The 27,399-nt window shown below is 38.3% G+C and overlaps 1 protein-coding gene and 1 pseudogene across 2 annotated transcripts; one reads left to right on the top strand and one right to left on the bottom strand.

The window, feature by feature from the left end:
* Positions 1-642: 642 nt before the first annotated feature.
* Positions 643-1,122, bottom strand: LOC118982367 (60S ribosomal protein L32-like; annotated as a pseudogene).
* A 664-nt stretch (positions 1,123-1,786) lies between these two features.
* PM20D2 (peptidase M20 domain containing 2) lies at positions 1,787-22,593 on the top strand. Of its 2 annotated transcripts, XM_037039349.1 has the most exons (8): positions 1,787-2,405; positions 6,876-7,024; positions 9,835-9,977; positions 11,478-11,632; positions 14,210-14,348; positions 15,494-15,601; positions 15,836-16,030; positions 21,017-22,593. In XM_037039349.1, exons 1-7 carry the CDS (start codon positions 1,962-1,964, stop codon positions 15,988-15,990), a joined length of 1,293 nt encoding a protein of 430 aa, XP_036895244.1. In that variant the 5' UTR covers positions 1,787-1,961; the 3' UTR covers positions 15,991-16,030; positions 21,017-22,593. The 2 variants fall into 2 exon arrangements, with proteins under 2 accessions (XP_036895244.1, XP_036895243.1); XM_037039348.1 differs by lacking the exon at positions 21,017-22,593 and having other exon boundaries at positions 15,836-16,678.
* Positions 22,594-27,399: the final 4,806 nt, after the last annotated feature.

Genomic DNA, 27,399 nt, shown 5'->3' with positions numbered 1-27,399 from the left:
CCGAGGTAATGCCATGGAATTGTCGTCTCTCCTCCACAAGGTGGAACACCTTAGGATATGAAGTTCTTCAGTGCTATCAATAGGCATGGCATCATGGACAGTTTTTCAGACGTTGTGCTTCACTCTGGGGAAAGAATTCGGCATCTTGAATTTCTTCACTGGGTAACTTAGAACCCAGTTATGTGAACACCAGCTGCATATATCATGTTACTTGAGTTCCGCATCAAAGTTATAAATGAAACCAGTCACATGTTCTTTCAAAGCTACTGCTAGTCAAAACAAACATCCAAATAAAACAAAGTAGTATGAATAGGTATGACCATAAATCTTTTTATTAACTCTCTGGTTTGGGCTTTTAAACCCCTCATGTAGTAGCCCTGACAGCATGGCTCAGTGGATTGGGTGTCACTCTCGCAAATAGAAAAGACTTGGTGGGGTTCCCATCAGGACACGGATCCGGGTTGCAGCAGGGATTGGGGGCCTGCAGGAGGCGGCAGATCTGTGTTTGTCTAGCACATCGATGTTGCTCTCCCTCCCTTTTCCCCTCTCTCTAAAAACAAATACATGAAGTCTTTTTTTTTTTTGCCAGATGGCAGAATTTTATGGTTTTATCAATACAAATACAATGTGTACACACTCTGTCTATTTACTTTCTTCACTGCACAGCCTGGCATTGCATTTGGTGACTCTGACGGCCAGCTGGGCGGCTCTTTCCACAATGGCATTGCCATTCTTTGAGGGGACGTGAGCAATCTCAGCGCAGTAAGATTTGTTGCACATCAGCAGCACTTCAAGCGCCTTGACACTGCGGACCAGGAACTTCCGAAAGCCACTGGGCAGCGTGTGCTTTGTTTTCTTGGTGCTCCCATAACCACTGTTGGGCATCCAGATCTGGCCCTTGAATCTTCTGTGCACCCTGTTGTCACTACCTCTGGGTTTCTGCCAGTTCCCCTTCATTTTGACATATCGGTCTGAGTAGTGCTGGAGGAACTTCTTTGTCCTCTGACAGTCTTGGGTTTCACCAGGGGTCTGAGGGCAGCCATGGTGTTAAGAGATGGTCGCCACCTCCGTAGAGAGCACGAAGGAAGAGAGAAAGGTGGCGTGGGAGGCCTCATGAGACTAAAATCTTTACGAAAGAAAAAACAATTTAAAAAACTCATTTAAAATTCTTAGTTTCCTCTACTCAGACTATACTAGCTAATGCATGTGTGCTTACTATATTCCAGATGCTATACTAGACACTTGGTATATTGGTAAGTTTTTATTCTAATGAAAAAATTGTACCTCCTGTGTGAGGAGGCAAGCTGAGTTTTTAAATAATACAGCAACCTCAAGGAAAAGAAAGTGAGGTCAGTAGCAAAAACGTAAGTATATAGAGTCTACAGACCAGTGAAGTGAGTGTTCTTTGTAGTTTTATGAACTAAAAACCTTGTAGAATTTTTATTACTGTTTTAGAAAGGCCACTGGTGTTTTTCAAGGAACTGTGTTCCACTTGGTCTGTCTCTAATGTCTATTAACCAATAAAACCAGTCTCACTCCGCTGCTGTGGAAAATAATAACAATAACGGAAAAGTAGTAACTTTACAGCTTCATTCGGTTGCCTGAACAGCGAAGGAGTTGGGAGAAGAGTCCCTCACACACACCACACACACACACACACACACACACACACACACGCACACCCGTTCTTCCCAGAGCTCCCGGGCTCAGCCTCCACCCCTTCCTGGGGCGGAGCACCTGCGGGCTGCAGAAGGGGCGGACCCGGGCTCCTGAGCGGCTGGAGGCGGGGTCCCGGGGATAAGGGACCGGTCTCCGGTCTCCGGTGAGCTGTGCTACCGGCCTGCGCGAGGCGCACGAGTTCTCGCGGCCTCTGGGAGGATGCGCAGGCGCGAGCTGCGCTAGAAAGAAGTGACCAAGGTGGCATTCTAGAAGAGTGCTGACAGGTCACCGGCTTTGGCACGATGGGACCTGGAGAGGAGCGACCTGTGGAGTGCGGCGCCTCTGAGTTGGAGCTGCTGAAGCTGCGCGCAGCGGAGCGCATCGACGAGGCGGCTGGCCGCCTGGGGGCTCTGAGCCACGCCATCTGGAGCGAGCCCGAGCTGGCCTACGCGGAGCACCATGCCCACGGCGTGCTAACGCGCTTCTTCCAGTGCGAGCCACCGGCCGCCTCTTGGATGGTGCAGCCGCACTACCACCTGGCCACGGCCTTCCGCGCCGAGTGGGAAACACCGGGGGTCCAGGCGTCACAGAGCCCGCTGCACCTGGGCTTCCTATGCGAATACGATGCACTGCCCGGCATCGGGCACGCGTGCGGCCACAACCTAATCGCCGAGGTCGGGGCGGCGGCGGCGCTGGGCTTGAAAGGGGCTCTGGAGGGCTTCCCCAGGCTGCCTCTTCCGGTAAAGGTGAGCCGACCCCCCCCCACACCCGCCCCGGACGTGGAACTCCCATCACCTGCCCAGCGAGTACCTACCCTGGGATGGAAGGACCTGCGCGTATTCCGTGCACACCTGCATCCTCCCTCCCCACGACTGGTGTAAGGGATAGCACTGGGCGACCTAGCCTCGCCTGTGGCCGAAGGCAGAACCGTTGGATAAAACTTGAGAACTTTCAGATCTAGCGACACTGCACATTTTGAAGTTTCCTCATGTCGTTGTAATGAATTGCGTGGGTTCTCCTTTATGAAAGAACTTAGAACCCAGCCTTTATACACACACACACACACAAAATTGCTTATGGTAGTTGTCCCATTCCCCCCCCCGCAATCCGATACCCCATTCCCTCATGCAATTCATGTCCACCCTTAGTTCATGTCCATAGGTCATGCATGTAAGTTCTTTGGCTGCTCCATTTCCTATACTGTTGACATCCCCCTGTCTATTCTGTACCTACCAATTTGTACTTCTTTTCCTATACTGTTGACATCCCCCTGTCTATTCTGTACCTACCAATTTGTACTTCTTTTCCTATACTGTGGACATCCCCCTGTCTATTCTGTACCTACCAATTTGTACTTCTTAATCCCTGAACCTTTTTCCTCATTCTCTCCCTTCCCCCTCCCAGCTGGTGGCCCTCCAAATGATATCCATATCTATGATTCTTTTTCTGTTCTGCTTGTATGCTTAGGTTGTTTTTTCAATTCAATTGTTGATAGTTGTGAATTGATTGTCATTTTAATGTTCATAGTTTTGATCTTTTTCTTAAATAAGTCCTTTTAACATTTCATATAATAGTGCCTTGGTGATAATGAACTCCTTTAGCTTTACCTCCTCTGGCAAACACTTTATCTGCCCTTTGATTCTAGATGATGGCTTTGCTGGATAAAATAATGTAGGTTGTAGGTCATTGCTTTTCATCACTTTGAAAACTTCTAACCAGTCCCTTCTAGCCTGCAAAGTTTCTTTTGAGAAATCAGCTGACAGTCTTATGGGAACTTCTTTGTAGCTAAGTATCTGCTTTTCTTTTGCTGCTTTTAAGGTTCTCTCTTTATCTTTAACCTTTGACAATTTAATATGATGTGTCTTGGTGTGGTCCTCTTTGTGTTCACCTTGTTTGGGACTCTCTGTGCTTACTGGATTTGTATGTCTATTTCCTTCACTAAATTAGGGAAGTTTTCTTTCATTATATTCTCAGATAAATTTTCGATTTCTTGCTCTTTCTCCTCTCCTTCCACACCCCTACCACCCCTATGATTCCATACATCAAATGTTGGTACATTTGATGTTGTCCAAGAGGCTCTGTAGCCTATCCTTATGTTTTGGGTTTTTTAATATTTTATTTATTTATCTTTAGAGGAGAAGGGAAGGAGAGAGGGAGAGAAATATCAATGTATGGTTGCCTCTTGTGCGGCCTTTTGCTGGGACCTGGCCTGCAACTCGGGTATGTGTCCTGACTGGGAATTGAACCCCGACCCTTTGGTTCTGAGGCCCGCACTCAATACACTGAGCTACACCAGGGCTAGGGCTAGCCTCGTTTTTTTGTATTCTTTTTTCTTCTTGCTGTTCTGATTGAATGTTTTTTTCTTCTTTTATGTTTCAAATCACTGAGTTGATTCTTGGCCTCATCCACTCCACTGTTGATTGCCTGTGAATTTTTCTTTATTTCACTAAAATGTAACCTTTATTTCTGCCTGGGTCTTATTTATGGTATTGAAGTACCCAATGAGTTCCTTTAGCATCCTAATAACCAGTGTTTTGAACTCTGTATCTAGTAGATTGGTTATCTCCATTTTGTTTAGTTGTTTTTCTGAAGTTTTGTTCTGTTCTTTCATTTGGGCCATGCTTCTTTGCCTCATCGTTTTGGCAGCCTCCATGTTTGACAGCCTGCCTGTGTTTGTTTCTGTGTAGTAGGTAGAGCTGCTTTGACTCCCTGTCTTAATAACATGGCTTATTTTAGCAAAGGCACCTGCAAGTTGGGTGGAGCAGAGCCTTAGGTAATTGCCTGGGTGGGAAAGCCTGTGTGAACCAGGTTGATGGAGCCTCCAATGTGGTGTCTCTCTCCTCTCTGTGTCTCTGTGAGGGAGGAGCTCAGAAAGAGGTCAGTGCAGTTGCCTGGCCTCTGGAGTTTTGTCCAGGAGGAAGCTGTCCCCTGGCACTCATCCTGATGCCAGACTCTTCAGTTTTTCCCCGTTTGCTACTGGTGCCCTTTAAGCCATTGTCCTGGTGTACCTTGGTGTGGGAGTCCAGAAGGAGTGAATCTGCAGGCCCTAAGTCCTAAGTTCATTGTGGTCCCTTTTAGAGGAGATGCCTGAAAAATCCTGAAGTTTCTTCCGCTGCCCCAACCCCCACTGGTTTTTACAACCAGAAGTTATGGGGACTTAACTTTTTAGCACTGCAACCTTAGGTTGGGTGGTCTGATCTGGGGCTGGGATCCCTCTATCCCCAGAGGTATCCCCCCCTATTTTTATCTACCACAGGTGGGTGCCCATTTTCTGGGTAAATGTGGTTGTCAGACTTCCAGACAGCTTGATTTTCTGATGATTCTGCAGGATAGTTGTTTGGGTTTTTTTTAAATTATTTAGTTATTTTTAGAGAGAGGGACAGTAGGGAGAAAGAGAGGGAGAGAAATGTCAATATGTGGTTACCTCTTGTGCACTCCTAACTGGGGACCTGGCCTGCAACCCAGGCATGTGCCCTGACTGGGAATCAAACCAGCAATCCTTTGGTTCACAGGCCGGTGCTCAATCCACTGAGCCACACCAGCCAGGGCAAGGTGATAGTTGTTTTGTAGTTTAGTTGTAATTTTTGCTGTAGTTGTGTGAGGAGGCAAGCTGAGTTTACTTAGGCCCCCATCTTGACAGGCCCAGCCTGGTTTTCCTCAGGGCTTATTTTTGGTAACAGAGGCTGACACTTAATTTGCAGACTAGGTTGTGCAATCTCCAGTGGAAGTGCTTATTGTAGGGAAATACACAGCCCCTCTTCACATTAGGCTCCCCCCCAATTTTTTGTTTGTGGCAGTCATAGGATATTATCAGTCATGAAAGCTACCAAACCTCTAGAAATATACCAAAAACAGGGAAGTGAATGAACATTTACTGCATAATTAATTGACCTTTCTGTTAATGTTTATTAAATGGTTTTAATAAATATCTCAGTTCTTTAAATAGGGAAATGTCATTTATGTTTATCATAGGGCAAGTTTAATCTTGTGTTACTGTTTTCCCAGGGGGTAAATTCTTTATTCTGTGAGCTAAGATGCAATCATCACCTTTCAGGTTAAAGGAAAGACTAACGTTTTTATTTTATTCTTTAGCCAATTTTTTCAATACCAGTAACCTTTCACTTTTATCCTAACATTTCCATCTTTTGTGACTTTTTTTTTGTTTAGGCGCCTTCTCTTTTACACCCCTGGGGGTTTGTTTTTGAATCTGGTGAGGTTTTTGTTTTGTTTGGGTTGGGGCAGCCTTCCCATTGCATGAAACCCTGGAGCAATGTAGCTTTGACCAGGTTCATGATAAATTCAGAGAAGTCAGCCAGATTTAACTTGGAAGTCATCAGATACATGATCTTGAAAGTATATTAGTTATTTAGATATCATTTTTCTTTGCTTTAAAAATTGTTTGAAGGAGTTAAATGTAAATATCAAAGTAAAATGTTTATTCTGCAAAATTTCCTGTTGTTTAATTAGCTGTTTAGTGACCAGTAAATCTGCCTGGTTGAACTGTTGGAATCAAGTTAGTAATTTTGTGTAAGAGCTCTTCCTAACCATAGTCTTGAGATTTATTTCCTGCTCTTCATAAAGGATTAATGAATTAAGTTCTTTTGATGAGGTCGTTCAGTAAAGAACAGGTCTGAACATCCAGTGCCGCTCCCCCTGGAAACCCGCGCTGTGACGGAGAGCAAGGGCAGCCCCTTCGCCCTGTGCTCCAAACCACCCTCCCTCACAGAAGGATACAGACTGCTCGCCTACCTCCCACGGTGGTTGTGGGGGGAACTAATAAGTAACTGGGAACTTTCTTACAAATAAAGTGCTTACGAATAATTATGTATATGCCTTAAAAGATGTAGTTAAGAAAAAGCTTTAAGAAATGAGTCAAAGAATGTTGAGGAACTTAGTATATAGTATTTATCTTTTTCATTTTTGTCAGTAGTTATATAAAATTGAGTTGTAAAATTAGGAAAAGCTTCCTGTAATAGCTTTAGTACATACTTTACACCAAATAGCATAATAATGTAAATTAAAACTTGTGATTACTATAGCACCATCGATGTATGCCCAGGCATTATTTAAGCGTCAGAGAACAACACATCTCTCCATAGTGTAAGCACTGTAATGTAGATTGTGAATACATGTGCAAGAGATACAAGGGCACTTCTTTGATATTTGCCTACTAGGATTTTTTGTTGTTTTGTTCTGACACAGGCATTTCCTTCTAGGTAACTGTCCTGGGAACCCCTGCAGAAGAAGATGGTGGTGGCAAAATTGATTTAATTGAAGCAGGGGCTTTTGAAAATCTTGACGTTGTTTTTATGGCACATCCGTCTCAAGAGAATGCTGCCTATCTGCCTGATGTGGCTGAACATGAGTAAGTGATCAATCAAGTTGAAATAAACTTCTTAGTGGAAAACAGACTACTAGAATACTTAAATGTCCTTTTTTTTAAATTTTAGAAGAACAAATTTATTGGCTCATAGTTTGGAGATGTGAAGTCTGAAATCAGGTGACAGGGCCAAGGTCCACCTGGGACCTGTCGGGGAGGGTCCTTCCTGCCTCTTCCAGCTTCTGATAGCCCCAGACATAACTCAGCCTGTGTCGGCATAGTTTTAATCACTGTCTCTGTCTTCACACAGCCTCCTCCCTGTTTCTTCACACCGTCTTTCCTTTGTGTCTCTAAAATACTTTTATGTCTTAACTAGAGACTAAAACTCCTTATTTATAGATTTAAAAAGTAAATTAAGCCCTGGCCAGGTGACTCAGCTTTTTGGAGCATCGTCCCTGTACACCAAAAGGTTGCAGTTTCCATCCGCAGTCAGGGCACATTCCTAGGTTGTGGGTTTGACCCCTGCTCCAAGTTTGTACCAGAGGCAACCAATCAGTGTTTCTGTCTCACATAGATGTTTCCCTCTCTCTCCCTTCCTCTCTAAAATCAAACAAAAAGAAAAATGTCCTCTAAGTGAGAATTTAAATAAATAAGTAAATACACAAATGAAGTGAATTGAAAAATAATGATACTATGTCTTTATTTTTGTTGAATCATCTGCTAAGTCTCTTCCAAATGAGATTTCATATGAAACTCATAACTGGGTTATTAAAATAGTGCCTAAAAACTATAAGAATAGCAAATTATATGTTGACTCTTCTGTTTTGAACTGAGAGTGATCTGGTTTCTGGAAAGCAGCCTTTGATACGGTTTGTAAGAGGCAGTGTTATTAGACCTGGGAAGAAAACACACTTCTCTAGTCTACTTATTTTAATTTGAATTCTTTGCAAAGAAAATAAATTCCTGTCCAATAATACAGAAACTGACTAGCCATGGATTTTAGTGGAATTTGACAATCTATGCTTTTCTGATGTGTCTGGTGCTAAATCCTGTTTGTGATTGTTGGCTATGTAGAAAAGCTCGCTTTTTGGGATATCTAGGAGCATACGTTATTGAAGTGGTTTGAATTTTGTGGACCAGAACTTTCAAACCCCAGGGCTTGTTTTCAGAGGGTGCCTGTTATACCTGTTCTGGTATCTTTGTTGTTATCACTGGGAATTGGTGCTGTAACGGTAGGCAGAATCTCTCAACTCTGGTTTTAGGAGGAGAGTACACTGGTACACCTCCAGAACACCTTAGTGATCTGAAATCTCTGCTGGTGTCTCTGGCTAGAGGGGGCCTGCGGTGCAGGCAGGCTTCCCAGCCCATTTGCTTTCTAGGACTTAGGGTGAGGCTTCTTGCCCTTGATTCTAAACTCAGTCCACTTGGCCACAGGCCTTTTCTTGGTGTCTGGCTTCTTAGATTTTTTGTTGGCCATCTTTTCAGATGGAAAAGAGAGCAAGAACAAAAATTAAAATTCAAAAAATTACTTATCTGTTCATCCTAAATATCTCAAACAGTAAATAAGGTGTCCCTGTTGACCACCCTTCCCACATCTAGTCCCTTTTCTAGAGGTAGGTATCCTTCCAGGGCTTTTGGGTGTATTTATGGACATTAGTAGGTTCATGTATAAATTAAATTTTAGAGGAGGGCTTAACACCCTGAAGTATTCTGCTAAAAAAGTTATTAGTCTCATTATTCCTTTCTAAAATTAAGCAATATGTCTTGAAAATCATTCCATATATGCTTTTAAAGCCGAAAATACTAGCACTGATATAAAACATTAACATTTATGTTCTGGTAGTTTATTGTGCTTTAATTCTGAACCATAGAAGAAATGTTCTAGAGTCATTTTCATAAAGGACATCCTTTTGCATTCTATAAATTTATCATTGTTCTGTTAAAATTCCTGTTTCAGGGTGATGGTGATAGATGGAATTAACAAATGTTGTAAAATCTTGAAAATATATTTGGCTGCTCTCATGTGTTTTGTTTTCTTGACAGAATGTTTGGACACAGTCAGGAAATACCATAAGCACATGAGCATTGTACAGATTCCTGAATCTAGCCCATTTTTTAAAAATAGAGCCAGGAGTGGCTTTTTATCATTTAAATGTGGGTACTATTAGTCATTTGGGCTTTAAAATATTTCCTAAGCAACTCATCTTTGTAAATAACTAATATGCAAACCTCTCACTAAACCTTTTTTAAAAATTGTATCTGAGTAGTTAGATTGGTATGAGAACTATTTGAAGGCATCGTTGATACAGATATTTTGGAACATTAATAAAATGTTGGTCAGGAACAACTGACTTAATATTGTCATGTTAGTATAATCCGATTTCCAGAGTTTGTCCCAATGCATTTCAAATGTCACCTTTCTCTTTTCTTGACCTTCCCCCACCCTGGAGACAGAGCTGTCTGAGTTTTTGCAGACCTTTGGTATGGAACCATCACAATGAAGTAAGAAGGAGACAGGAGTCATCTTTTTGCAATTCTAGCACCTAATACAATATTGTATATTCGTTTGAATTGAGTTGTGTACAAATTTAATTTGTATAGGCAGTTGATTGATCACAATTTCTCTTTTTCTCTCTTTTTTTTTGGACTGTCTTCTTTGTGCCAGTCGCTGTGTTATGTGATAAAATGCTACAACTAAGCTACGTGCGTTGCTGTTACTGCTACAAATGATTTGCAACTAAAACTTCTAGCAGTGTGAATTCATTTGAATACTAGCTGGGTAACTCTTACTACTTGGATTTTCTTACTTTAGTGATTTTGAAAAACGTAATCCCAGATGCTGTTTTATTTCCTAGTGTGACCGTGAAATACCATGGAAAAGCGTCTCATGCTGCTGCTTACCCCTGGGAGGGAGTAAACGCGGTCGATGCTGCTGTTCTTGCATACAACAACCTGTCCGTGTTGAGACAGCAAATGAAACCAACCTGGAGAGCTCATGGTATGAATGTCAAATATTTTGTGTAATAAGTGGTGCTCCATACACTTTAATACAACGTAATTACTTAATATTTGATTTTTTTAATTGAAAACATTTTATGTACTTAATACAAATATTCCAGAATATGTAAACATTGTCAGAAATTACGTAACAGGATACTAGGGAGTTTGTCTTTCGGTGGGTAAGAAGACAGGTGAGATTATTATTAAACAGAAATGGAGCCCTGACTGGGGTGGTTCAGTGGATTGAGCATCATCCTGCAAATTGAAAGGTCACCGATTTGATTCCCAGTCAGGGCATGTGCCTGGGTTGCGGCCAGGTCCCTGGTTGGGGGCGTGTAAGAGGCAACCAATCAGTAGTTCTCTTGCACATCAATGTTTCCCTCCCTCTCTTTTTCCCTCGCTTCCCCTCTCTCTAAAAATAAATTAATTAATTTTTAAAAAATGTAATGGTCATTTTGAGTATTAGAAGTCAGTAGTTTTATGTAAAGACCTGTGTTCTTTCTGTGGTCGTTTCAAAGTTGGAACTTGATTTTCCCGTTGTCCTGTCTCTGCATGATAACAAAATTTTGTCATTTTCTCAATTTAAAAAAGTTACAGTTACCAGTTTTATTTACTCAAGTGCTGTTAATTCTAAGTAGGATCTTTTAAAAATTATGTGTATCACCTTAATATAAATACAGTAATAAAGTACTGTCTTGAAGGTACATAGAAATTTATCTTTATTTTCTTACGAAAATTAGGAAATTATTATATCTCAATACTTTAATACCTATTTTTACCTGATTTTGCTATAGGCGTAAATTAGTTTATAACCACACCCTTACCAATCTCCTACAATTCTTTAAAAGAAAAAAAGCAGGAATATGTAAAAAAATACTTTTTAGAATAGTTCATATAAAATTAGATTTTGCATATAATTGTTTTAGTTATAATTTTGAATGGCTAAATCTTCCTTCTCTGTGTAGGTCCAAATAAATGCATTTAACAGTTAATAGTACTTAGTGATCTTTGACACATTGTTTTCTTCTTGGCATGAAAAGTATTTTCCCAGAGCCAAATGCCTTTTAAAATACCCATGGGATTCTTGAAGTACAAGAGTAATTATAGAACTTTACACCACTGGTTTTTTTCCCATGTCAAAAGTTTATCAAAATGTACAATTGTCATATAAGCTATTGAAATAAAAGTATTTTCCAGAAGGCTTAATATAGTTATAAAATTCTAACACTTTTTTGTAGTCAGGAATCATAATTTTTTATAAGTTCCTTAGAATAAAGTACATATAGACAATTATTTCTTTTCCTGTTAGCCGGAGAGTATCGCCCTATGGTACATAGAAACTCTTGTTGTACAGTGAAATCTTTGATTGGTGTATGTGTGAAGCAAATAAGTTTAAATTATTTTTTATGCACATATTGGCTAAAAAATGTTATGGGTGTATTTAAGCTTAAAGGAATGGTCTCCAAGCTCAATTCCAGTAATTTGGTTCTTTTTATAGGTATAATAAAAAATGGTGGTGTAAAACCCAATATCATTCCTTGTTATTCTGAATTAATCTATTACTTCCGTGCACCCTCAATGAAAGAACTTCCAGTTTTGACCAAAAAGGCAGAAGATTGCTTCAGAGCTGCAGCTTTGGCCACTGGGTGCACAGTAAGAACTTTTCAGAGTTATTCTATATTACAATTAGAAGTATATATGTGGGCCGGGATTGTTTATATTAAGTTAGATTAGCACCTTAGTTGCTTCTTTTTCCCCCAGTGATTTCTTGAACATGTAGCATCAGTTGTCTGAAGGTCGGTGTGAAAGTCTTTACGTACTTTACTCAGTGTGTGCACAGGGCAGCCTGCGGTCATCTTATCACACAGTAATTGGAGTAACTGATACTGCTGAGTAGAATTTCTGCCTTTTTGCAAGTTATATCCTTCCTTATTGGTAGTTATGCTTTTAGAATTGCTCTACATATTTTCTATAAAGGAAGTTTTGTGGCACAATCAGCAAAAGCTATTTTTGTCAAAGTTCTAGATACATATAGTAGAGATATAAATACTTAGGGCTTGCAGGAATGAGAGTTGAAACAGAGACAGAAGTCAGTCAGGAGGTGGTGTTCATTTGCACCACGAAGTCAGGAACACTTGTGTATTGTCAGGAACAATTATATGTGGCGCCCAGTATGATAAGTTACAGAATGACGTCAAGTTTGCCCTGCAGGGAGCCAGCAGTCTAATTGGACAGACAAGATCTGGATGCGTGCCCCTCAGCCTCACTGACTGTAACTTTTGGAAACAGTATTTAATGTCTCTTGGCCTCCATTTCCTCAGCAGAAAATGGAGATAATATAATCTATTTTAGGGTTCTTCTGAGAATTAAATGAAGTAAAGTTTCTGAAGCATTAGGGTCTAACCCTCATAGGTAACATAATACCTGGTTTTTCTCTGCCCTCATTAGACTGGAGATGTACGATGTATTCAGAGAAGTGGCAGTGTCTCAGACAGCATTGTGTTACGTGCCCAAAGAGTAAAAGATAAGCATTTACCCCTTGTTTATTTATAATTATGAATATATAAATATTTGTTTATGAAATAAATACATGAACTATCATTAGGTGGTATCTCAAAATATAATATTCCCTTGAAATAAGATTAATTGTTATTGGATTTAAATTTATATTTTAAATAGTCTTTGAGTAACTTTTTATTTTGGCTGACTTGTAATATCTGACTAGGTTATCATAGTTTCTAACTTACGAGGTCTGTTCAGAAGGTATCCAGCTAAGTAATATGGAAAATAGAAACATTTGCCCTGGCTGGTGTGGCTCAGTGGATTGAGCACCAGCCTGTGAACCAAAAGGTCACTGGTTTGATTCTCAGTCAGGGCACATGCCTGGGTTGTGGACCAGGTCCCTGGTAGGGGGCATGTGAGAGGCAACCACATATTGATGCTTCTTTCCCTCTCCTTCTCCCTCCCTTCCCCTCTCTCTAAAAATAAATAAACAAAATATTTCATTAAAAATTTTATTGAAAAAGATACAAGAAACATTGTACATAGGACAATGACACCTCAGTCCCCTTCGAAATAGGCACCTTGAGGCCTCACAGTTCTCCCAGTCACCATCAGGTGTCCCATCGTATTTTCCTGAATCTCATCGATGGTCTGAAATCTCTTCCCTTTCAAAGGTGATTTTAGTTTTGGGAAAAGCCAGATATCCCAGGGTGCCAAATCTGGGCTATAGAGGAGCTGGGTGACCTGGGTGATTTGATGTTTCTCAAAAAAACTCTGCATTAGATGTGATGCATGAGGGGCATGTTGTTGTAAGGAAGCTGCCAATCACCAGTTGCCCATAGCCGCGGCCTTCTGAATTATCCAGATAGTTTCTCCAGAGGAATGTTAAGCTTAATGCAAAATGTGATGCAGATTCATTGCTCTACTTGCTCAGGCATTTTGAATGCTACAGTCATGTTTACTTATTGAATTCTACCCCCCACTGACTAGTACAGTGAAGTCGTCATTGTTCACCATGCACATTCTAGTCCACTCTCCTTGGCCGTCAGGTTACATCAATGTCACACAAACCTTTCTCATTAACAATGACTGGACTTTTTCCGCACAAACCTTGTAGATGTTAGAAGAAAATGTCATCTCTGCCATTTTATAAGTGGCTTTTGCTAATATACTAGGTATTATCTTTAGTTTGAGGGGATAGTGTCCATTTTGATTTAATCAAGACTAAATTTGTAAATTGTGAATCTTCTTTCTCTTAGAGTACGTTTACTCCTTTCAGACCTGGCAGTGGTGTGAATATCAGTTTGTGTGTTGAATATTAGTAAAGTTTAATGTCTTTCTTTCAGAGGTGACAGCCTAAAGCAGTGTTTGTCAGAGTGTGGTTTTTGGATCACCTGCATCAGAGTTACTTGAGAGTGCTGGTTGGATCGGAGATTCCTGACTACCCCCACACCCTACTTAGGTGATGGAAGTTGAGACCCACTGGCTAGCAGAAGTAGGGGACTTCATGTGGTTTGGTGCATACATAACAAGGGAGATAGAGTCCTGGGAACTCTTGTTACAGAAAATGCGAATTTTTATAAGATAAGAGATTTGAGAGAGTTTATGTTCAGAGGGAAAGTGGACCCTCTTAACCCCTGTCTGTTAAAAAAAAAAGATTGCTGGTTTGAAATTTAGATAGTGAATTTGAGTTTTTTATTTCAAAATATGTTTCTAATTTTTTATTAGGTAGAAATTAAAGGTGGAGCGCATGATTATTACAATGTCCTTCCCAATAAAAGCCTAAGGAAAGCTTATGTTGAAAATGGGGAAAAGCTGGGAATAGAATTCATTTCAGAAGATGATGCCGTTTTGAAGAGCTCTTCAGGTAATTAAGTTCTTTATTGTGCTATTTAAGGGAGGGAAATGTCTTCTATTGAGTAGTTTTATTTAACAGCTTTGAAGGTAGGGAGGTATTGATGATGTTTTTAACAATATTTTTCATAAATTTAGGCTAGGGGAAGGAAACTAATAAACTCTTTAGTGAGTGTAGAATATCAGATGAGCAGATTTGTTTTTAGAAATTGCTAACATACTTTTTGCTTTATATTCTAAATATTTTTAGTGTTTAAATATGCTCAGTTCTGATTTTTTATTTTTCAATTACAGTTGATATACAATATTATATTGTATGTTTCAGGTATATAACCCAGTGATTGGATATTACATAACTTAATAAATGATCACCCATTACAAAAACAGCTTTAAATAAGCTACTAAAAGGGAAAATAGAGTTTTAATTCATTCTTACTCATCAATATGCAGTCTACTAAGTACTTAGTTATATGGGATCATTTTCCATTTCTGAGAAGTAATAAGCAACTGTTAAAATTTAAATAATCATAAGTGTATTAGGGGTTATTTTAGATTTTTCTTTTAATAACATTATTAATACATTTGCATCTTAGAGATTTATCTCCTAAAATATAATAATAAATGTTGATGAAGTAGACTGAGAAAGACTTGGTGATAAAAATGAGGTGCCGTGTCATTTATTAAGAGGAGTTCAAGAGAATGAGCAGGTTGGGGTGTGGAGGGCTGCTATAAATGATTAGAATGTTAAATTTGAGACCCAGGATTTCTAAGGGGAGCTGCCCAGTAGTCTGTTGAATCTGGAACTCTGAAAAGATGTTTAGGTTGAAGATTTAGGAGTTGTCAGTATCTGAATGGTAATTGAAAACAGTTGGTGAGGCTACCCAAGAAACCCTAGGTCCCAATCACTAACACTTAGGAGACAAGCAAAGGAAGGGGTCTAGAGAAGGAGACAGAGCAGTCACAGCAAGCCTGACAGTCAGGAGAGAGGGCAGTCCTGGAAGCCAAAGCAGTACAGAATTTCTAGAAGGGAAGGAGCCATACATCATGGCAGGTGCTGAAGAGAAAGAGACTGAAAAAGAGATCTAGTGTCTTATCTAGACACCAGATAAGACATCCAACTAGCAATTAGAAACTCATAGATTGTCTTACCTTCCCAAGGATCTACTGATTTTGGAAATGTTAGTTTCGTGGTTCCTGGGATTCATCCATATTTTTACATTGGATCTGATGCCTTGAATCATACAGAACAATATACTGAAGCTGCAGGTAAGTGTTATTAGAAGTGAATGTTTTGGCATGTGCTCTCTTTTTTGTAGAAGTAGATGGCTTTCTGGTTGTGTACTTTAGCCTATTATTCTTACATTACCTAACATCACCTCAGAAAGCACTGTAATGTGGGCAGTGGAGAGGCACCGTAAATATTGAGAGCTAACTTTAAAACCAATACATTAATTTATAATAAATATGGACATATTTTAATTTATTTGCTGTCCCTTTTAGGGTCTCCAGAAGCTCAGTTCTACACGCTGCGCACAGCCAAAGCTCTCGCAATGACTGCGCTGGATGTTGTCTTTAAACCAGAGTTGCTAGAAGGAGTCAGAGAGGACTTTAAACTGAAACTCCAAGAAGAAGAGTTTTTAAATAGAGTAGAGTAAAAGGAAGATTTAGGAGCCACTTATGGATCATTAAGAAATGGTAATGATTTCTTTTCCTGTAATCTTTTTTGATGAACGAGGAGGGCATGCTTATTTTCCAGTCTTAAAAGAGTCAAATTTCTCTTAGCTGAAAAGTGAGGCCCTAGTGTGGAGAAAATACATGAACTTATAACTAAAATTAAAAATTTTTTAAATGTATATTTGATGGAATTGTGATCTTTCAGGAGCTGGTATATGGTGCCATTTCTTAAACGAGCTGGATAATACATGGTATATCAGTGACAATAGTTTATGAATCCATATGTTATGTAACTGTATTTCAAAAGATCCTAGAGATTTCAGACCTAATATTCAGAACTGACGCAAGATTTTTTTTCTGGTATAAGGTGGTAAAAATGTTTTATGAAGTAGTTTTAAAGTTCAAGTTCTGAATTTAGGGGAAGTTGATTTTTGATGTCTATGTTTGTTTTGATTGAAAGAATCTTTTCATTGATGATGAAAGTAGGATTTTAATCAGAAATCCTATGGGAAACAACCAGAGACACAGGAACAAAGAATAAGCTTTAGTTTTACCATTTGAAGGGAAAATAAAATGTTCATCTTTTTATATAATTAACCCTGGGATGTGGCATTAAAATGTTATTCCTAATTGCATATAACTGCAATAGGGAAAATTATAGATGCATAATACTGGACTTTTCTTATAAGGAGTTTGCTTGGTAGCCTAGTGTGTTCTAAGAGAACTTAATGAGAGAGGAACGATGTTTACTTATCTTGAATGTGAATGACATCACCACTCAGGTTTCTATTCAAAAGCCGGCCTGTACAGCCTGGCTGGACAATATAATAGTTTACTGAGTTTGGCAGATAGAATTCTAAGCTTCCTTAAGCCCTATGCTGGCCCAATCTTTTTTTTTTTTTAAGATTTTATTTATTTATCTTCAGAGGGGAAGGGAAGGAGAGAGGGAGAGAAATATCAATGTATGGTTGCCTCTTGTGTGTCCCCTGCTGGGAACTGGCCTGCAACCCAGGCATGTGCCCTGACTGGGAATCGAACCATGATACTCTGGTTCGCAGGCCCATGCTCAATCCACTGAGCTATACCAGCCAGGACTTATGCTGGCCCAATCTTAATTTTAAAGTATTATAAGGGGGTTTTTGGTTTTTATTTTAGTATGAATTTCTTGAACATAATAAAAGAATGTGAAAAAATATCTGGTAAAGCAAATATTTTAAGCTGTGAATAGAGTAAAGCTTCAGAATACTTTATTTAAAGGGAGTCCTCAAATTTGAGGTTAAATATTTTAAAATGGAAGGCAAACGAGAAAAAAGTGATCATTTGGCCTTGAAAAGGCCAAATAGCTTGAAAAAGGCCTTGAATAGCTTGAAAAGCACTGGGGTAATAGCTGTAAGCAAGTCACTTGGGTCCCTCTGAGCCTTCAGCGCTCCGCTGGAGAAGTTCAAGTAAATCACTTACACGTACAGTCTTTGTACCTCTAATTCTTAATAGTTCAGGAGTGTGGCTTCTTGGAAATTGTTTGTCTTCTATATCACAGACTACAAACTAGTTTCAGAAGCAGCCTGGTTCTGCAGACTACAATGTCGTTTCACAAGCAGCCTGATTTTATATGGCGAGTGTGCTAAAAATGATTTTTACATTTTTACATGGTTTGGTCGTGGGGATTAGGGAGGGAACAGAGATCAGATGATGTGACCTCAAAACCTAAAAATACTTCCAATCTGGTCCATTACAAAAAAAAATATCTGCCAGCTCCTGTCTTGTATAACAGTAAAACAAAACCTGTTTCTCTTTGATTTACCTCATATAACCAGACGTCCTCCTAGGGTAAAACTTCAAGCTTCTGAACTGAAAACACTGGGAAAAGGGATGTAGATGGCAGTACCCTGGCTTGACCATGACAGTGCAGCAGTTCGGCCTTCTGGGCGTTTTCAGAAGTTTGCTTTCTTTTCACACTTATTTCTGGGATACCCTGCTTCTTAAGACTTTGCCCTAGTAAGCCAGTCTTCTAATTTTTCATCTCAACTTTTAGAAATTGATCCTGTATGCCACCCTTTGTCTGCTTATTTATAATCTCAAAAAGTCACGGTTAGTACATATTTTATATACAGGGGAGGGAGCAACAAAGGCCTCAGGCTGAAAATTGGAATGTCTGAGACCTCTGGTTTCCTAATGGTCAATTTTATAAATTTCTCAACTGTAAGGTTTAAATTCCTCAACTCAGGAATGTGTTTTTATTTTCTAAAGCCTTGATAACATTGTAGAACAATGACTATTAACTGGTATCCGAACATACTAATACTCTCCTAATACTAATACTAATACTAATACTAATACTAATGTTAATACTAATAGACTAATACTAATACTCTTTTGTGAAGTTAATTGTTACTCATACAAAGTATTCATATTTTTCTTGTGAGTAAATTACTTTTTAAAACAAATTAGAAAAAATTCAGGATTAGCATTTTAGAGACTTCAGGTCAAGATGGAGGTATATGTAAACACAGACCGCCTCCTCGCACTACCACAGCAAAAATCACAACCAGACTACAAAAACAGCTATCATCTAGAATCGTCAGAAAATCGAGCTGTGTGCAAGTACAACAACTAAGGAATTAAAAAAATCACATTCATCCAGACAAGTAAGAGGGATGGAGACACAAAATGGGTGATCCCATACCCACGTGTGGTAGATAAAAATCTGGGGGGACACTTCAAGAGTGAGGGATCCCAGCCCCACAGCAGACCACCCAGCCTAGGGTTCCAGTGGCAGGAAGATAAGTCCCCATAACTTCTGGCTATAAAAACCAGTGGTGTTTGGAGTGGCAGAAGAAACTGCAGGGTTCTCAGGCATCTCCTCTAAAAGGGGCCACAATGGACTTAGGGCCCACACACTCATTCCCTCTGGGTTCCAGCACTGGGGTAATAGCTTGAAAAGCACCAGTGGCATATGGGGAGAAACTAAAGTCTGGCATCAGGGCAAGTGCCAGGGGACAACTTCCTCCTGGACAAAACTCCAGAGGCCAGGCAGCCACATTGTCCCCTTTCTGAGCCCTCCCCCACACAGAGACACTGTGCCACACTATATCTAAGCTTCCATCAACCTGGTTCACACAGGTTGCCCCGCGCTGGTAATTACCTAAGGCTCTGCCCCATCCAATTTACAGGTGTACTTTTCAACAGTAGGTCACACTACTAAGACAGGGAGTCATAGGCACTTTACCTGATACACAGAAACAAACACAGGGAGGCTGTCAAAATGACAAGGCAAGGAAATATGGTCCAAGTGAAAGAACAGAATAAAACTCCAGAAAAACAACTAAACAAAATGGAGATAAGCAATATATCAGATGCAGAGTTCAAAACACTGCTTATTAGGATGCTAAAGGAACTCATTGGGTACTTTAATACCATAAAAAAGACCCAGGCAGAAATGAAGGTTACATTTTAGTAAAATGAAGAAAAATTCATAGGCAGTCAACAGGGGAGTAGATGAAGCCAAGAATCAACTCAGTGATTTGAAACATAAAGGAAGAAAAAAACATTCAATCAGAACAGCAAGAAGAAAAAGGAATACCAAAAAATGAGGATAGGCTAAGGAACCTCTGGGACAACATCAAATGTACCAACATTCAAATCATAGGAGTGGTAGGGGTGTGGAAGGAGGAGAGAAAGAGCCAGAAATCAAAAATTTATCTGAGAATATAATGAAAGAAAAATTCCCTAATTGGTGAAGGAAATAGACATATAAATCCAGTAAGCACAGAGAGTCCCAAACAAGGTGAACACAAAGAGGACCACACCAAGACACATCATATTAAATTGTCAAAGGTTAAAGATAAAGAGAGAATCTTAAAAGCAGCAAAAGAAAAGCAGATACTTAGCTACAAAGAAGTTCCCATAGGACTGTCAGCTGATTTCTCAAAAGAAACTTTGCAGGCTAGAAGGGACTGGTTAGAAGTATTCAAAGTGATGAAAAGCAATGACCTACAACCTACATTACTCTATCCAGCAAAGCTATCAGCTAGAATCGAAGGGCAGATAAAGTGTTTCCTAGATAAAGTAATGCTAAAGGAGTTCATCATCACCAAGTCATCATTATATGAAATATCAGAGGGACTTATTTAAGAAAAAGCACATCAAAACTATGAACACTAAAGTGACAATCAATTCACAACTACCAGCAGTTGAATGTATAAAAGAAACTGAGCATCGCTTATGGACCTTCTGGCTAAGATCAAGTGTAGAAACTGAGCAAACAAGCAGAACTGAAACAATCATAAATATGGAGATCATTTGGAGGGTTATCAGTTAGAAGAGGGAAGGAGGAAAATGGGGGGAAATGGGATTGCACTTCAGGGATTAAGAAATACAAATTGGTAGGTCCAAAATAAGGGGATGTTAAGAGCAGTATAGGAAATGGAGTAGCCAAAGAACTTACATGCACAACCCATGAACATGAATTAAGGCAGGGCTTTCTAGAAAGAATGGGTATACTGGGTGGATGGGGCATAGAAGGAAAATTGGGACAATTGTAATAGCATAATCAATAAAATATATATTTTAAAAGGTTAGCATTCTTTTGCTTCCCTTGCATCTGGTGATTACCCTTGTGTGAGAGAGCAAATTGGGACACTGCGGCCGGCTTGCCGGAAATAGGAGACCTGCACGGATGCCATCTGCCACAGCCTGTGGTGAGGAACTAATACTGATGTACCACTTAAGGTCTGGGTCACTTTTGAGTCTCTGTTATACTTCTTTTTCAATTTTTGAAAAGTTCTGGTCCAAATAAGGGTTTACTCATTGGAATACACCATGGAATTATCATGTTGGAAAAGAGGTTGAGAACTCATGGTCTAGAGTCTATCTAGAAATATAGTTTTTTTCAGATCTTGATGTTTTCCATTATTTTACTTAACAGTTTTTTAATGTAATACCAATTTATAAATAGCTATTTACTTTTTATATACCAGCGAGTTAATTGAACTATATTGCACTATGAAGTGTACATCAATACATAAATAAATGCTGGAGTCAAATTCTCACATCCGGAGCAACCGCCTGTAGCAAGTCTCTGTTATGCCGTTTGAATTCAGGAGATTGCTTCCGTTCACAGTGATAGTTTTCCTGTTGGAACGAAGTTCTTACTTTACCCTCATACTCCAGTGGCATGCTTTCTAAATAATTGTGCTGAATTTTCTTATACGTTTATTCTTGGCTTAAATCATTACTGTTGGCTGGTTGGTTGGTTGGTACAATTTCAATTAAATTTGCAAAGATTTCGAAAGTTAAAGAGCTTTCAAAAGTTGGAGTATAGGTGAAATTGGAGTATAGGTGACCAGCGTCACTTTTAGAAGGGTTATATTTAGCTCTTTGTACTTAAGAGATAAGTGCCTATTTTTAGAAGGCTGACAAATGAGTAGGACTTCTAAATATTTATAATTTTGTATCTTGTTCTTGAGGAAGGAGTCAACTAAGTTTTTCTCCCAGAATTAGTTAGATTCAGTGAATATATATATTACATTATTCTTTCACTGGATTATATATTTTTGAAAGCCAGAGTCCTTTCGTTTCAGGCACACCAAAACCTGACTCAGTCGGGGGAAAGGGCCGAGATGACTTAGTGCAAAGTTTAAAACTTTATGATTCTTAAAATATTGAGTTAGTTTCTAACCTCACCTAGAGGTATTGGTAGATATGCTTGACATCTTTGTTTTTATGGAAAAATTCTATTACATGCCTTTTGCAAAGCCTTTTTCTCAAATATCAACTTTTGGCTCTTGATGTTAAAAGGTATAACCCAAATTAATGATTTAAATTTAATTACAGGTTGAAAATGTTTTCTCTTTAATGACTTAATTTTAAAAGCAGTCTTGAATGTGGGCTTGTTCAAACAATTACGTGGTACTATTAATAAATAACTAAGTTGCTATTTATCAAAGAAGATTGAGTATAGTGAATATTTAGCTTGCCTCTTAAAATTTTCAGTCTGCTTTTCAGTTTCAACAAACTATTCTTAAATGAACTACTCAGGAAATATTTCTCTTTTAATTGTTTTTCCCTAAAACACTTATAAGAGCTGGGACACTTAGAATAAACTAGAACATTTTCCTGTGTTTATGAATACTGGTATCAACTGAGTGTTTTTGTTCCCACAATCCTCAAGGATCAAGGACGATTTCTTTATTATTATGCTGTATTGGTAGCTTAACTATTACTTTTAACAGTGGAGTTCAGTGAATATTTATTGAGGAGTGCCTAGTTCTCAGTGCTTCAGGCTAAGGGAAGGGTTAGCCCTGGCCCATGCCCCAGAAGCTGTGGTTGGAGACACATTCTCATAAGATTTACTTCATCTGAACAACACCAGGATTCAGGGAACATTTGAAAGCTACTGTCATGGAAACTTTGAGGAAGTGTTTAGAAGGTATTGAAAAATACTCGCTTGGCCAGAAAAAAATTGATATAAAAAGCCTTTTTTTAAAGAATAATTGTCTTATTTTATAATATGCTCTTTTAGAAAAAACCTTTCTGATAGTTTTTGTGTTTTATACATTTCTGACTTGTTTACCTGAAGCATCTCTTAAGTTTTTTGAAAAATGACCATCATAGTACTAACCTTCAAGCTCTGAAAGCAAGTTTTTATTGTAAAAGGAATTGGTTATCTTTGTGCTAGCTAGCAATTCTATAAGGCTTTTAAGTGTGATGACCTTACTTTATTTTTTTACATACTCTAGCGAGTATTTTGTAATCTGGTTATGTAGTTGAGGGTGGTGCATTTTGATATGTATGAAGTTAGTAATTACTGTCAACTACCACCAGGTTGTAGTATTTTTTTAAATATTTTATTTATTTATTTTTAGAGAGAGGGAAAGGGAAGGAGAAGGAGTGGGACAGAAACATCAGTGTGTGGTTGCCTCTCCTACCCCGCCTACTGGGGACCTGGCCTGCAGCCCAGGCGTGTACCCTGACTGGTAACCAAACCGGCAACTCTTTGGTTACAGGCTTGCACTAAATCCACTGGGCCACACCAGCCAGGGCAGTCTGTGGTAGTTTTAAAAATATTTTAAATTGTATTAAAGTATGTATAAAAATGTAGAATGTTAATAAAAATATTTTATCTATTAGCAATTGTCTGGTGTTTTTATTTAACATCATATCTATAATGAAAATATATGAAGATAAAACACAGTCACCCAAATACACTGTTTTATGCTTTATTCATCAGCACCATAGATGTTGGTGTGTTTTTAAACTATAAATGTCATATTTTTCATGTAATGAGAATTTTAAAGAAAAATTCAGTCCTTTTGTTTAAAAATGAATGTTTTACTAGTGTCAGAAGCTGAAAAATACCAATGCAAATTATACATGGTAAAGTTAGGTAAATAACTATAGTATTGAGTTTTCTTTAAAATCTTTTTCAACTTTAAAGTAATTTAATATAATAACTCAAATGTGATAGAATAGTTTTTTAGATTCTAAAAATGCCTAAAGATTAAGTGCCTCATATGAGGAAAATTACAAGTATCCATATTTTTTTTGTTTAAACTGTCTTTCAAAATAGAGTCCAAATCTATTTTTTTTTTCAGTGATTAAAATGCAAGATTAGTGTTGGTTAGGTAAATGGATTAAAGCATCCAGTCGCCTTAAAAAATAAACCTCAAGGATATGAAATGGAAAAGAATATCAGGTCAGGAATCTTAGATAGGAATCTTGTTTAGGTTTAAAAAAAGAAACATTCCTCCACTGCGTGAACAATAAATTGCATTTGAGAGTTTGAATTTTGATGTATTTGTGCTGTCACTAATACCTGACCTAGGATTTTGTTTAGCGCAAGAGAATGAGAAACCGTTCAAAACTTCATGTTTTCCCAACTGAGCTTAATTTATTTAAGGAATACCAAACTTGCTAAATCCAAGCATTGTGCTGCCCGTTGATCATACAGATTCAAGGTTAATAATTGCTTCGTGCCTTGTTGTCCAACCTGACAACATTCCTCACAGGAAGATCATGCGTTGTGGTAGGAGAACTTCAAAGAGTCTTGATAGGCACCTAAGTAACCGTTGACTCTAAAGAGTTCAAGTTTTCTTACTGCTTGTTAGAGGGGTATGATGCTCTTTGAAGAAGTAGACTAAAGTGCAATTGCAACCTAAAGCTTTAAATTATTGTCCAAGCCCCATTAATCTCTGAACTAGTGAGGGGCACTAAATTATTGTTCAGCCATAACATTTCTTCAAAGATGGAACAGTTTCATAGTGACTGTTTGGTATACCGTCCATAGTCATTGGAAGGCTTTTAGCTTCTGCCTGTGCAAAACCCACTTGGGTGGGTTGTATGTTCTTAAAGAGAGATACTTTGTTAAAAAAATTATATACTATATAATATATATGGAAGAAATGTGATTATTATATATATAATTTTCTTCTATGCACACACACACACACATATGGAGCTTGTAATAGAAAATCCCAAGTGGAGGTTGCACCCATGGCTCTTTTTTACCTCTAGGAATCTCCAGTCAGAGTTTCATACATGTTTCCCAGCTTCTGCTGTTGCTCATACCCCACCTACCATCTGCCACCTTTTAAATTCTCCTGGCATAAGTATGATTTGTTCCATCGATCCAAGCTTAGACAAAAAGAAGGAAATCAAATGGGAAACATAAAAGCTTAGAAGTTAATTCATAAAACACAAATTTATTCTAAGATGACAATAACAATTTTACTAACAAAATTTTTCTGTTCTTGTCTCAATATGTCACAACCATATTTATTACCTTTTAACATATGGTCTAATTTATCCATTCCTTTTGCTAAAGAAACAGTTTTTCTACACATTCAAAAGCATGTCCTTCATGTTGAACCCAATGCTAAAGTTTGGGTTTGGGGGTTTATATGTTTGTTTGTTTAATAGTCTGAAGGATCCTTCTTGTACTGAGTTCATAAGCAGACAGCCATCACGGAGTCCAAGTTTGGCTGAGCAGAAAAATCTTAATCTGGCTGTGGTTGCTAATTCCTTCTGTGCCTCCTCAAGGACAGGTTTATGTTCTTCTAACTTCTTGGAAAACCCATACAATCTGAAATGGAACTCTGACAAGAGTCAGCAGACACTTGAATTAACTCTCCTGGGCAGTCAGAATTGAGACAGGTTAGATGAGGATGAGCCCTGGAATTTTAAGGTCAATAAACTGGGAGTGAATGTCAGGTATGAGCTGAGAAGGACAATCTTGACAGTGAATAAAGCAGTCACCCAGCAAACAGTAAAGAAAGGTACTAGACTACCCAACAAAGATGTCTGAAATCCCTCACTAGTTCAGAGATTAATGGGGCTTGGACAATAATTTAGGCTAATAATTGAGGCTGAGCTGTACTTCACTCTATTTTCTTTGTATCTGTGGGATTCCCCTGTATTCTCCTGTTTCTTTCACTCTACTTCTTTCACAAACCAGTTTGAGTGTGTTACTGTCCCAAGCTGTCAAATGTCACTAAGTTGTAGTTCAATGCCATTTGTAATGTTTAAAGTCTCAGAATTTTAGGTTCCTAAAGTAATTCAGGAACCTTGAGTTACATGATTATAACATAATAAAGACTACTGATGTCAAATCAACTTCCATTCTATATTGTTAATGTATGAAAGGTGTCTAGAGTGTACCAAAAATATTTATCACAGTATTATTTTTTTTATCCAACATTAGGGGAAAGATTCCCTTGTACCTCCATAAAAGGGAATCATTTTGATGGCTGCAAAATATAGGAAGTTTTTAGTAGGGAAATTGTCATGCTATGTTAGGGAAAAAACAAAATCAATTTATATATAAAATATGATGGGAACCATATAAAAATATGTAGAAAAATATGGTAAATAGTACTGCTTGCCTTTGGTTAACAGGATTGTGAATACATTTTTTTCTGCTTTTTGTAACTTGATGAACTTTACAAATTACCCCCCTCCTAAAAAAGGGGGAAATAAACTCACCTCCCAAGTGTGCACTTAATCCCAGGTAAATCAGATTCATACTCCATTAGAATTAAACATTTTAAAAAACCCAGTTGAACTTTGTGGTGGAGGAATGTTTTTCAAATATTTCCTCCTATTTTGAAGACGTACTTGTGGCCTTTAAGCTGAGTGTGGTTGATGAAAGCTGTAAACTTTAGCAACATCTTTAAGATCAGCAAACCAGATAATAGCTCTTAATACATTGCTTAGCACATACAGTAAGCACTCAATTTATGTTGAGTTGTTGAAGATATAAGTGCAGCGCATCACTTTTTGTGAATGATAAAGATACATGGTTATGTGAACCTAGTGCGGGACTTTGCTAACTTGAACGTACAGGACATATGACTATCCTAGGGATCTCGTTAAAATACAGGTTCTAATTGAGCAGGTCTGGAGTGAGGCCTGAGATTCTGCTTTTCTTCACTTTCCTAGGCAATGCCAATGCTGTTTTGGAGATACTTTGAGTTGCAAGGACTAAATCGTATTTATCCAAGTAAAAATATGTGCAGTAATTGCCCTAAAATGGAACTCTGACTTGAGGAATACTGTGGTAACTAAATAATGTTATGGAACAGTGCTACAAAATGGGAAAATAGTTTTAATGTTGTACATTCAATCTTCAGTTTTTAGGTAAAGCTACCAGATATATTTGAGTATAACCATGCTATATTTCATAGCTTCAAACCATTTCTCAAATCCTTTACTACTTGGAATGGCAAAGACCATCACTATGTAACTCAGTTTATATTAAGTTGTAGTCATGGTATTTGGGAGAGAAGTCAGAACATTAAAATTGATTTTTAAATAAGTATAGTTATGTGCAGATGTACAACATGAGAAAATGGTGTCAATTTTGACTAAAAATTCAACATTTTTAGGGATTTTTTTTCTTACATCACACTTGATTTTTTCTGGGTATATCATTAGATTGGGCAATACTACCATTGATTGCTTTCTAATTAAAGTCTAAGAAACCTATTGGAAAACTCCAAGTGGAATCCTATTAAAATACATGCCTGAATGAGATTTAAAATTTAGCCTTTGTACAAAGGAAACCTTGCTACTGTATCCAGTAATATTCCCTCAAACAACTTCTGTACCTCTTTATCTAATCCTTATCAAATAATTCCACTGAAGTCCCCCGAAAAGTTTCTGTTTCCTTAGAGTTCATCATTTTAGGGACACTTTTGGAATTATAGTCATCATTTTGTCACTACACTACAACAAGAAAATTTAATTTAAGATTATAACTGTTGCCCAAACCTGTTTTCTTGCTCTAGTGATTTTTGCTAGTATTAATATTACTCTTAGCAATAAATGTCAATTAAATTTTTAAGCCTAAGGAAATGGTGTGAATTTGGGACAATTTACTTTTTGCTATGTTTTTA

This window comes from Sturnira hondurensis, unplaced genomic scaffold (genome assembly GCF_014824575.4).
Source record: "Sturnira hondurensis isolate 20B ecotype Veracruz unplaced genomic scaffold, ASM1482457v3 Scaffold0025370, whole genome shotgun sequence".
Classification (NCBI taxonomy): domain Eukaryota; kingdom Metazoa; phylum Chordata; class Mammalia; order Chiroptera; family Phyllostomidae; genus Sturnira; species Sturnira hondurensis.
Note: the sequence above shows the minus strand (reverse complement) of the source record. Positions and strands in the feature narration are given on the sequence as shown.

Excerpts from the sequence above, each read along its gene's own strand:
- PM20D2 (XM_037039349.1), top strand. The coding sequence starts at position 1,962 with ATGGGACCTGGAGAGGAGCGACCTGTGGAGTGCGGCGCCTCTGAGTTG. Across the intron at positions 2,406-6,875 it reads GGCTGCCTCTTCCGGTAAAG|GTAACTGTCCTGGGAACCCC; the intron begins GTGAGCCGACCC and ends ATTTCCTTCTAG. Across the intron at positions 9,978-11,477 it reads ACCAACCTGGAGAGCTCATG|GTATAATAAAAAATGGTGGT; the intron begins GTATGAATGTCA and ends TTCTTTTTATAG.